At 39.0% G+C, this 13,474-nt stretch overlaps 1 protein-coding gene across 7 annotated transcripts in view; it reads right to left on the reverse strand.

Moving 5' to 3' along the window:
• tafa5a (TAFA chemokine like family member 5a) overlaps window positions 1-13,474 on the reverse strand; it is a 475,664-nt gene that overhangs the window by 296,722 nt on the left and 165,468 nt on the right. For all 7 annotated transcript variants that reach the window (XM_060842860.1, XM_060842856.1, XM_060842862.1 and 4 more), the window contains exon 2: window positions 10,853-11,002. In XM_060842860.1, the coding sequence (XP_060698843.1) occupies window positions 10,853-11,002 (150 nt within the window). The remainder of the gene's footprint in view (window positions 1-10,852; window positions 11,003-13,474) is intronic.

Consider the following 13,474-nt stretch of genomic DNA (forward strand, 5'->3'; position numbering starts at 1 on the left):
TACTCCTTATTAATAGCTCATTGGTAAATAGTTCATTCCCATCTTCTTTTTGTCTTGCGTTCCTGTGATTATCGATCTACTATTTCACCAAAATTGAGAAAAAAAACCTACGTTTTAAAGGATTATCAAATGCTTTAAACTTACCAGCAAACTAATTGACATTTAGTCTGGGCAATCATTTGTCAATAGACTTTGTAATCGTGCATATTCCTTACATGTCAGGAAATTGAAAATATGAGGGATGTATCAATAAATCATATTGACTAAAACTTAGTAAAAATCTATTGCATGTAAATGAATTAGTTTAATGATTTCTTCTGCCTTACTGATATAGTCCTGAGTCATCATGCTTCAAGTGGTCTCAACTAGTTTTATTCATAACACCAAAATGATTGGCTGGGCTTTCCAATCAAAATTTCAATCTAACCAACAACAGGCATGGGTTATTGTCAATGACTGGGTCTGAAAACCATCAATGCTGTGCTGTGACTTCTGAGTGATGTGCAGAGAAATGGTCAAGCCGTAGTCTGGCAGTATTTTCTCTTTTTTGCTTTTTGTGTTGAAATAGCAAATGAGAGAAACGATAACCATCCTTTCAAAAACATATGGTTGTAACAAAAGGAATGTATTGCTACATGAATAAATTGTTATTAAATAAAGGTACTGGATTATTCTAGTGAAACCAGAGTTTCTGAAACTCAAATGACAAATGTAAATCTTCCAACTCATTGCCGTTGAAATAAGTCGAATGATACTCTGTGGAATTATTCCCACTGATAGCAATAATTTGAATGCAAATTTTCAATGACTTAGTCAATAAAGATCAGTGTGATATGATTCATAGATCATAAGAAACCAATGTTGGTTACGATAAAATGTTCAATATCTATCTACATAACAAATAATTTATTGACGATAAAAAATGCTTAATTTCTGTTTAGCTGCTGGAATGTGACTCATTTTTGTCAATTATGCATTAAAGCATTTCCTTTGGATGAAAAGCTTTTGATGTGATGGTGTTAGCTTCATATTTTCATCAACCCAGATGATGAAGCCATCCCCCAGATTGGCCATTCTTGATGGCAACTGCCTCTTGAATGTTCATTCTGTTCACTTCAATGGGATGAAAATCAGGCAGCGTGTGTCAACCAAGGAACCTGCTCTGCAAACTTACCTCCTCAGACTGTCATTGTGGAGCTCTATCCAATACTGTTACTACTAGAGTCAATCCAGAAGGAAAAATCACGAAAACTTGCGAGTGACACATACAGTCTGACTCATCTTTATACTTCAAATGGAGTTCCAGTACATCTGGTGTGATCACTTCCAAGTAAATTGGCTTTTTTTACAATAGTTTTTCACTTCTGGGGAATTGGATACTAATATTTCCAACGATAAAAATCACACAACACCAGGTTATAGTCCAACAGGTTTAATTGGACTATAACCTGGTGTTATGTGATTTTTAACTTTGTACACCCCAATCCAACACCGGCATCTCCAAATCAATATTTCCAACAGTTGCAAAGTGAGATGGTTCATCAAAGAGCTATCTGGGCTGGTACTTACAACCGCTACACCCACCAACAGGTGTGAGTTTGAACACTTTCCTTCACTAAAGCTCATCTGGCTCACAGGAAGTGTGAGAAACTAGTTAGTAATTTTATAGGTGTGCACAGCAAAGTGCAGAAGGTTGCACCTGTGGATGTCCGGGTTCTTTCTCACTATCTAAGTGCCATTCTGTGCAGTCAAGCTAATAAAATTGGGGTTCTGTTCACTATGAGTAACAGAGACATCAGTCAGTGTGTAAAATAAAACATTACAGGTTCAGTTGTGTAATGTAACTTGCTTTCTATTTTTCTAAAAGCTATCTTAAAGCAATTTTTTTCAATCGGTACTCTTGCTAGTGTGAATTTTCTTTTGCAAGTAAAGATTCAATAGTGCAGTGGTTCTCAATATTTTCAGTAACACTGCTCACTTCAGATCCACACGGGCAGTATTGGGAAGATACACATGTACAATTTTGGAGGTTTAAGCACCAGTTGATAATGATTGCAATTGGGGAGTAAATTCTTGAAAATTAACATTATTTGTCCCATGATGGAAAGTTTGCATTTATCCTTCCTTTCTACACAGTATTTCAACGTTTTATAATCTAGGGCCAGCAGTGTTAAGCTAAAATATAGTCAGCTGTCTGATTTTTATAATTATAAAAAAGAAATCCAATAAGCCCTAGTACACAAAAGGTCAAATTATGTCCAAGGAATTAATTTCCTGCCAACATTTAGTCACAACATTAAATCTCTAGACCATCAGAATTTACGCTGGCTGCAGCAATCAGGAGGCACTACACAACACGTGTTACCTACATTTGAACCTGTAAAGTAGTATCTGATAACTGAGCTAACTGCATGAAGCATTCAATAACTACTACTGCTGTAAAATACATCTAAGTTTTTGAATGAATATGTCAGTTCTACATATTTAGAAGATGACTGTCTATTTTGATTGATCTTATTTAGATCAATTGAAATGTGATCTAAAATATTAACATGAACAAACTCACTCAGTCACAGAGTTAGAAATACATTTCCTTTTAATATGATTACAAGACCACAAAAATGTAGAGTGCTTGTAGGCTGTTCCAAACCTCAAGCCTGCTCCACCAATCCATAATATTGTAGCTAGTGGGAATGGGGCCTCACCTCTATTGCCTTTGCATATACCTGGACTCCCTTATCAATCAAAACAAATCTAACTTTTAACAACATGAGAAAGAAGAAATATGAACAATCCATTTGGCCCATCTGCCATTCACGAAGACCATGTTTGATCTAACTGCACTATTGCTCCACTTTTCTGCCTGCTGAAGGAGCAGCACTTGGAAAGCTTGTGATTTCAAATGAACCTAGTGTTGTGTGACTTCTGACCTCATCTACCCTAATCCAACACCAGCGTCTCCTCATCAAAAATGGGTGAGGGTAGCCTTGAACAAATTCAATGACCCCGTCTCCAATATTCTCTGGGTAGAAAAACTGAGATTGACAATCATCTGAGAGAACAAGTTCTTCCTCTTTGTCCTAAATAGGAGACCCTTTAGGAGACTCTGCCCCCTGTTCAGGATTCCCCGATGAATGGAAACATTTGAAAGAATGAGGGCACCCGGACTGAAACATGAAAAGTCCCTGGGAGTTTGAACATTCTTTCATCACCCACTCTGTCAACATCCCAGAGAATCTTATGTTTCATAAAAATGCCTCTCGTTCTTCTAAATTTCATGATTATGAGCACAACTTTCTCAACCTTTTTGTTCAACCGTCCTTTAAGTCCAAGACTCAAACGTGTGAACCCTCTCTGAACTGTCTTTGATACAAGTATATCCCTCTTTAAATAAAGAGCCGAAAACTATTTTCTGCTAGACATAAACTTAGGTAGTCTAACAAACCTTTTAGTTGCTACCAAACCATCAGATCTCTTTAGAAATAAGATCATCTCTACAAGGAGAACATGGCTTCCAAACTATTTTGAAGTCTTGTCTAAACCTTACATTTGGTTATATTTTCCCTCTGGGAATTAGATTTCAGCAATCAATGTAAAATAATCAATTAACTGTGCATAGGTTATAAATTCTATCAGCTCCCTTGGTAGGCATTTCTAATGAAAAGGACCACTAAAACTCTTGGTTCAGCAACCATTTTGGGGGAGATGGTGATAATGCCACTGGACTATTAATCCAGAGGCCCAAACTAACAATCTGGGGACATGGGTACATATTTAATCAGCATCTGATGAAATTTGAATTCAATTAATAAATTTGGAATATAAAACTATTGTCACTGATAGGACTTTATAGCTAGGATCAAATGTAAAACATCATCCAAACATATATGCAAATCAAGAGCAGGAGTCAGCCATACAGTCCTCTGAGCCTATTTCGCTGTTTAATAAGATCATGGTGGATCCAATTGTAACCTCAAACATTTCCATCAACCCCCCTGATACATCTTTCTTAACAAGAATCTACCTATGTTTTAAAAATATTCAAAAAATATTCCACTGCCACAGCCATTTCATGAAAGAATTCCAAAATTTCACCACCTTCTGAAAGAAAAAAATGTCATTTAATCTCTGTTTTAAACAGTCACTCCCCCTGTTCCAGATGCTGCAAGGAAACGTGTTCTTCATGTCCACTCTGTCGAGACCCCTCAGGTATTTATTAGATTTCCTACAGTGTGGAAACAGGCCCTTCGGTCCAGCAAGTCCATACTGACCCTCCAAAGAGCAACCCTCCCAGGCCCATTTCCCTCTGACTAATGTGCCTAACACTATGGCCAATTTAGCATGGCCAATTCACCTGACTTGCACATCTTTGGCCTATGAGAGGAAACCCACACAGACACAGTGAGTATATACAAGCTCTACATAGACTCAAGGCTGGAATCAAACCTGGGACCCTGGTGCTGTGAGGTAGCAGTGCTAACCACCGAGCCACCGTTATGTTTCAATCAAATCTCTTTTCACTTTCCTTAACTCCAGCAGAAACAAGCCAAGCCTGTCCAAGCATTCTTCATAACATAACCTGCCCATTCCAGCCTTCAGTCTCGTAAACCTTTTACAAGTTGCCTCTAATGCATTTACATCCCTCCTTAAATTAGGTGATTAAAAATGTTAACAGTTGTGTTATACCAATGGCCTGACTAACTGAAGCATAAACTCCCAACTTTTGTATTCACTTCCTCTCATAGTAAATCTTAACATTCTATTAGTTTTTCTAGTTATTGTCTGTACCAATATACTAACTTCGGAGTGTCAGTGTGGACTTGTAATGCTGAATGGCCTGCTTCCACATTGCAGGATTCTATAATTCCATGACTAACCTTTGGAGATTCATACATGGGAACACCCAGATCCATCTCCCTCTCACATCTCTGTAATTTCTCACTATTTAGATAAAATACTTCTAAAAATTCTTTTAAATAATAATTGTATCAAATGCTGCTACTGCCAGCTCCCAATTTACCTCTCCTTTAATTTGCCAATTCACTTTAGCCAGCTCTGCTTTCATGCCTTTATAACTGCCCCTGTTTAAAGTTTTAATAAATAATCTCAGATTAAATTTTCTCTCCCTCAAACTAAGTGACAAATTCATTAATTTTAAGGTTAGATAGATTAGATTCCCTACAGTATGGAAACAGGCCTTTTGGCCCAACAAGTCCACACTGACACTCCAAATAGTAATCCACCCAGGCCCATTCCCCTACTCTATATTTACCCCTGACTAATGCACAGAACACTGTGGGCAATTTAGCATGGCCAATTCACCTGACCTGCACATCTTTGGATTGTGGGAGGAAACTGGAGCACCCAGGGGAAACCCACGCAGACATGGGGAGAATGTGCAAACTCCACACAGGCAGTTGCCCTGGGCAGAAATCAAACTCAGATCCTTGGTGCTGTGAGGTAGCAGTGCTAACCATTGAGCCACTATTCCACCCCAAGTTGCTCTTATCCAGGGTTGTCTTCATTATGAGGTCAGAAGGCATATGGCACCAGGTTATAGCCCAACATGTTTATGTGCAATCACAAGCTTTTCGAGAGTTGCTTCTTTGTCAAATAAAGTCAGCTCAGTCCAACACCGGCACCTCCATATCATGCCTTCACTATGTGACCATTCGTTCATTTTATCTTAGTGCACAATACCAGCTCTCCAATAGCCTGCTCTCTGGTTGACTCCAAAACATGCTATTCCCGAGTTCCTCACTGAGGTTATTTTTGCCCATTTGACTTTTCCAATTCATGTGTAGATTAAAATTTCCAGTGATTGTTGCTAAGCCTTTCTGATCAGCTGCCAGTACTTTTTTCCTTTGCACCCTACCCTACAATGTGGTTACTATTAGGCAGTCCATCCATCTGTTTCACTAATGTTGTTTATGGGAGGAAATCTGCCATACTTATATGGTCTGGCCTACATGTGACTCCAGATCCACAGCAATGTGGTTGACTCTGAATTAGCCCAGCAAGCAATTCAGTTCAACAGCAATTAGGAATAGCAACAAGGCCTTGCCTTAAATGCCACCACGACCACATCCCATGAAAGACTAACTTGCTAGTTCTGAACGGCTATGGAAACACAGTTCCCATCTTTACTGTTGTATTAGGTTTGTGACAATTATTTTGCCCAAAAACTATTGCAGTTCCCCTCAAAATAAATCATGATATTTTGAAAGATGGTGCACACTGTTCTTTCTGATTTGTTTAATAAAATGCTACAACTGGCTAATGTCACCATGTGAATGTAGAATTCAAATGTAATTAAAGAATATAGTGTTGTGACTTTTACGACGAGACTCAGTTGGGCAACAGAAATAACTAATGAGGAGTTTTTAAGGAAAGTAGACACATCAGAAGAGCTTTCACAATTGAGATCAAGAGATAACTACAAGTCCTTGAGCATGTACTTAGGACAAATAAACGAGAGCATCTGGCAGAATTGGTATAACTTTAACTTTATCAAAATACTTAAAATACTATACTATTCAATTATAACTCATTAACTGTGCCAATATAGCAGCATTCCATTAATACACCCTTGGCAAAGGCAAATTGAGCAAAACAATTTCACTCACGTACCATCTTCTCCAGTCCAGGAGAAAAATAAAAAAACGAAAGAATGAACGTAGCTGCAGAGACAGGACACAGGGTTTTTGCAAAGTCAGCAGCAGCAGAGAGAAAGCTGTATCCATCAAGTTCAGCTCCAAAACCTCAACGTCAATAGCTAAAAGCAAAGTCTAAAACTCTGACTCCACCTGATCACACTTCTTTTGTTGCCTTTATAAAAAAAAAACGAAGCCATTTACTCTGCTTTCCATGCAGCAGATATCTCGGTATCAGGTTTACAATACCTTTCTTCAAGAATAATGGGAGACAGAACAAATCTCTCTCAAAGGCACATCTTGTTACAACTAGTTAATAATATTTTAACTAGGTAGGTCCTGTGATCAAAATGGTGATGTTGGATCAGAGGAGGGAGCCTTTGAAGTGCCCAACCTACTTCCAGATTCCTGATGTCTTGCTGCATAATGGGCACTGAACTGTTGACAGCAACATGCTGGCAAGGACAGAAATTGGCTGTTACTTACTGAATCCATTTGGATGGATATATGAATAGGAAGAGTTTGGAGGGATATGGGCCGGGTGCTGGCAGATGGGACTAGATTGGGTTGGGACATCTGATGGGCATGAACGGGTTGAACTGAAGGGTCTGTTTCCATGTTGTACACCTCTACGACTCTATGACTCTATAACTGAATGAACAGACTGGTCAACTCCAGTCTGGAAGCAGTTCTGGGAATATCCATTGTCGTGGGAACACTACTTCTGTCACTATTTTACAAACTCTCCAGCCTCTGGTTCATTACAGCATTGATAAAATCAAGCCCAGAGGCTGGATAGTTTGAAAATATTGTGTTTTTTTTACTGTTCATTCACATGATGGGGCTATTGTTGGCCGGGCCAGAATTTATTATCCATTACTAATTGCCCAGGAGGATGTAGTAGTGAGCTGCCATCTTGAACCATTGAGGATCTCGGGTTCCAGGGACACCCACAGTGCTGTTAAGAAGGAATTTTGACACAGGAATATTGAAGGGCTGGAAGCATATTTCCAAATCAGGGTGGTGTGCAACTTGTAGGGGAATTTGCAGATGGCGGAGTTCCCATGTATCTGCTGCCCTTGAACTTGTAGATGATGCTGTGGAAGGTGCTGTGAAAGGGGCCTCGTAGATGTATACACTTTTGCTACTACGGGTCAGTGGTGAAGGGAGTGAATGTTGAAGGCAGTGGATGGGACCACAATCAAATGGATTGTTTTATCTTGGATGGTGACTCAAGTCATTACATTAGTTATAAATAAAATAAACTTATTGTATTTAACGATCTCTTAAAGATTTTAATAAGAAGATTTTAACTCCCTTCATCCAACCAAAACACAACACACTCTGTTGCAGCCCTGTCACTAATTTGCAAAATTAGATGAATTCCTCCCCTCCCAAGCAGAAACCTCTTGGTTTATGGAAGATTCTGGCAGGACCTCAAAGTCATTTTAACAGCTTATGAATAAATGAGTCCACTCTGTAGACGTTGCCCTGTGGACTTTGGTCAGTTAGCTCATTAGTTAATATTGTGGACCCAGAAAGATGAAAGGGATTTCTCTGACATTGTAGAAACAGTTTGGTTAGTACAGCATAAAGCTTTCTTCCCACTTATCCAATTTTGCCTTGTCCTCTCAAACACTTCAACCTACCCGTTGCTAGCCATCAGATACTATACCATTAATCTGTCAGCCAGAAACAAATCCAACAAAATACAACTTTGCATCAACAATTGTATAGACCTGATGCTATCCCGTTAAAAGCTGACAGAAGCACTAAATGGAACACTGCTGTTATTACAAGGCAAACTTGAGGTGACATCTTTGTATCAACATTGCATTTTGAAAGTAAAATAAAACAACATTTCTTCAGAAGAAAAACAGAATAATTACATATGTCAATGCTTCATAAACCACTTAGCAAAGGAATGAAAGGCTTGAAACAGTTACCATAGTTCTTCAATGCATTACTTTGAATTTTCACCATGGAATCCACACACTACCACCGTATGTTAAAGCTTAATTCAGTAATTACAATTCTGACAAAATACATATTCTTGTTGAATGCATAACCAGTCGTATTATGATAATTTTCAAAGTGTATGTTACTGTGTTGTAGATCATAGAGAAGATTTTTTTTTCTCTTGGGACAGTGGGGAATATGTCATAATTTTTAAAATATTCAACACTTTATTTTAAAACGTCTAATATTCTGAGCTAGGCTAATATTATATGCACCTATAGTATGCAGAGGAATGCTTTATGATGTACATACTGCTTCATGAGATCCAAAAAACATAACCCACAAGTTAAACGTGTAAACCATGCTCCCTGGTGACTGAGTGATATTATCCACTGAGTAGCTAATTCACATGAGCAGTTTGTAATCTGGCTACAAGCAGAAACCACTGGAAATAGAATGTAATTGCAGTCTGTTGACAGGCAATCAACCACAACCAGACAGCCACTGGAAGTCTTGTATGTACCTCCAGTTAACATCAAATCATAACCAGCCATCACTAGCGGTTAGTTCCCTGAAGCCTGCCTGCAGTCAGATAAGACCACAATCCACTCAGCCACCAGAAGTCACAACTAACAATGCGCTATCTAAACCCAATTAGTTGACACACAACAGAAGCCAGCATGCAGCCAAACATGAGGCACACATCAGGTTTCACCAATCCACAAACAGCAACTTGCCAACCCAAAACCAAGCAGCCATCAGAAATCAGTCTGCAGTCATACCCACCCATGATTAGGGCAGGAGATAGGAGAGCAGAATTCAATGCAGGAGGGATCAGGAAGGAGAGATGCAGGAAGTCAATAGAGTCAGAAGTGTCAGAGATGAGTAGACAGAAATGCTAAATTCAGAGAGGTTGGGTAGAGAAGATGGGAGAAGAGGTTAAAACAAAACTCAAGAATCTGGAATAGGAAATGCAACATCAGTGAAGTCAGCTGATTCAGCTCTCAGAGATAATGGGGACTGCAGATGCTGGAGAAATCAGAGTTGATGAAGTGTAGCACTGGAAAAGGCACAGCAGGTTAGGCAGCATCCGAGGAGCAAGACAGTTCATGGTTTGGGCCGGTCCTGAAGAAAGGTCCTGCCCAAAACATCAACTCTCTTGCTCCTCGGATGCTGCCTGACCTGCTGTTCCTTTTCAAGCGCCATGATTTATCAGCTGACTCAGCTCTTCCAATAAGTTTCTGAGTTACTGTTGGTATGGGATGTTGGTGTTTCTCTGCTGTGTGACATGTTCCTATTAACTATTAGAACTGAGTAGAAAAATTGTGATGGGTTGAACAGTCTTCTTCTGTGCTTTCTGTTTCTATCATTATAACTTGATACCAAAAATTCAATGAAAGTCAAGCCAAGCAATCGAGAGGTGCTGCTGCTAATTCCCCTAGCAAAACTTTATCACAGACAAGAAAGTGAATGAAGCAAAGTATGGTTCCTGCTACATCAGTGTATAAATATTTCAAATTACACCTTCTACCCTCGATTACTTCACTGTGCAAGACCTCCGATATATAAAATAGAATGACATGCTAAATATTATCTGTGTAGCCAGTGACTAATGGTGTGGGGCTTTGAACAATATCATTTTTCAAATTGATTTTTTGCAGCATTATTGATATTTCTATTTGCTACAATTTCTTTCTAATGGCCTCCACATCTTCAAAATTCAACAAAGTAACTTCTGTGTTTCAACTTTCATTGGAAATCAAGTGCAGCAATAAATGGATTTCATGAAAGAAAATGTATTGAATAAAACACAAATAAGTGAAGCAGCCCTAACAGAATCAGTGTAACCTCCTTTAATGTCGTTAACGATGAAGAGCAACCTGTCCAAATAGCAGAAATCATTCAGTCATAAAATGTAACATGTCTTTTAAAATGCAAAGAGCTAGATGAGGATGCTGGCTATAATGGTGTATGAAGGTATGGCCTTCACCTGCCAAGGGTGACTTCAGTGCTTCTGACAGAAAAGGTGCTCTTGATCGGTTATCATAGCCAACCCAGACAGGGAAAATGACAACAGATCTCCAACTCAAAATAATTTCTACTAATCGAAGCAGAAATGATTGCCATTTCTGAGTGGAATAAAGCTTGGAAGTATTAAGCATCATCCCGTTGTTCTTTAAGTTGAAAGGAAAATAGTGGAAAACAAATTACAGTTTCAAATATATACATTAGATTCTTACCATCCACACAGGCCGGCTTTGCTCTCGTTGTGCCGGCAATCTGCCCTTTTTTACACGCACACCTTGCAGTTTGTCTGGCTATAGTCCTTCGCGGTTGACTGCTATCTTTATCCAGTGTAACTATCTCACAAGTACCAGCAGCAAGCTGACCTGAAAGAGAATACAGACACTTGGTATTAATAGGTGAGTTGCATGAAAGCAGTCAACAGAATCACGTGCACGTACAAGGCAAAGCAGGTGGGCAGAAATGTATTTAAATTGTATCCGGATACAATGCATACCTGGTCTCCCTATGGCAAATATCCCAAAGCTCTAACATATTGTTATCATGTTTCTATAACGAAAGAGATTCTGAGCATTTTCACCATACCATGTCATTTCTCAGTAATTAAATCCATTGAGTCTGGAAAGGAAAGAGTCATGTCCAGTGGGTTTTTAATAAAATGGCTTTGGGTAATAAAAGCAGATTGAAAAGTTTGATGATGTCACATTTACATAAAAATAACACTTACAATGAATATTTCTCACATTAGAAGTCAAGGATTTGCACTAATTCTCTTTGGAAAGTTGTTAGAATCTGGACATTCAACTTGAAAAGAGGGAAAAGGCTATTTCTATAATAATGTCAACATGAAATTAGATAGACACTTGCAGATGAAGAATGTATAGGTTTCAGCCAAAAATGGGGCTGTAGAACTAAGCAGTTTGCTCTTTCAAAGACCTTCTGTTCTATATCTAATCATATATGTTTAATCATACAAAGAGGATCTCTCAATCTGGTTTGCACCAATAGGCAATCTACAATCATTTCAAATTATACCATGTATCTCTGGTCACATCACTGCAGTACCTCGTCTACAGAGAATGGAACAATATGTTACATGTTATTTATCTGTGCACCCCTTGACTAATGGTGTGAAGTCTTGAACAATATCTCTGTGGTTATTTATTGCAGCATTATTGATATTTCCATACAGCACTTTTTTTTTCTAATGTAGTACATGTAGTGTTCAAAATTCAACAAACCAGTTTCTGTGTTTCCACTTTGATTGTAAAGCCAAGTGCACCAAGGAATAGATTTCTAGATTGCCTCAAGGATAACTCCTTTACTCATTTCTCCTCCTGAGTCACTTTCGCCAATTATTGACACCACCTCAGCCATAGTTTCAGCTCTTGCCACCTCTCTTCAATGTCGCACCACTTATTCACTCTTGGATGAGTCATAGTTCTTTTTAATGAAACACTGTAAAGTCTCAAACTATTGTATTTGGTTCCATTACATACTAAATACCCTTTCCAATCACTGTGATGCTCTTTTTAACCAGTATCTCCATTTGAACTGCAGTAAATGCAATTTCAGCATCCAATGCACTTCTGAACTGAAGTTCCAATCTTTTATCTATTATGAAGATCATTTAATTCCACCCTTGTAAACTGTCTGTTTCTGATCCTCCCTCATGCTTTATATCACTGAAAATCCCAACTATCCCGTTCTTAACTTCAGAATTGGATATTTGTTGTTTTCATGGTTAGCTTCCTGTTCTCCACTCTCTGTAAACATTAGTTCATCAAAAATGTTGCATTGAAATACTCTAACCCCTTTGATGGCTCACTGCTATTGACTCTTAGTCCACAAATGTCTCAAAATATTCATCTCTAATTCTAAATCTGCTGATAGTTTCAACATTTTGTTGAAAGAGTTTACTTTCTCCATAACCGCTTCTTAGAAACAGTCCCAACTCCACAATGTCTCCATTCCTGTGATTCTTGGACATCTCCATCCCCCTGTCTCTCTATTTGTATCTCAAAACTTCACCTCCCAAGGTCCCTCTTGTTCTGTAAGATTCTCCATTAAACATAACTGTTTGAAAAGCATCAATGCTGAGAAGGAAATTGGTAAGTGGGAATTATTGGATTGGCTCCTCTCCTTGCCCAAGAACTGATCAGAATCAATGGCGAGGCCATGTATGGGGCTGCAGGGGGATTGAGGGTGGGGTTGGGGGTTAGGGGCAGTTGTCACTTTCCTCACTGCCCCAAAGCCCTTCCTTTTAACGTATGGGGGAAACACCACAGGAGTGTTTCAGTACCAGTTCTATCTGCTGATACCCTGGTGTTAATTCTGAGGATAGGATACAATCTCAGCCCAGTTGCTGGTTTGAATGCATGCAGAATTCTTGGGTTCCAATGGAATTTAATAGGAAATATTGTGCATAGAGGCGTATTGAGTATAGGCTACAGCGAGGCATGTGGCAGAGTCAGATGACAAGTGTGAGGATATTGGGAGACACTCATGCCATCTCTATTGCTTTTTACAAGTAGTATGGCAGCAGTGAGTTGCCAGTGAAGGGGATTATTGCTTGTTACATGCTTGGTCAACAGCTCCGTTAATATTCAGTCTCTCAAACTCTCCAAAAACGCTTGGCGTCAGGAAAATCCAATATCTCAGGGCACGATCTATGAGTACTTGCCACATGCAGCCCACATCCACAGACACTGGTGTGTCCAACATGTGCCAGCCTCTAAGAAGCTTCATGGCACATGTCCGATTGACTTACAGGATACTTCTGACTTTCCATCTTCACCTTGCGCTGCACCAGCAGTTACCATGGTTATGCTGCATCA

The sequence above is a fragment of the Hemiscyllium ocellatum genome, chromosome 23 (assembly GCF_020745735.1).
Source record: "Hemiscyllium ocellatum isolate sHemOce1 chromosome 23, sHemOce1.pat.X.cur, whole genome shotgun sequence".
Taxonomy (NCBI): Eukaryota; Metazoa; Chordata; class Chondrichthyes; order Orectolobiformes; family Hemiscylliidae; genus Hemiscyllium; species Hemiscyllium ocellatum.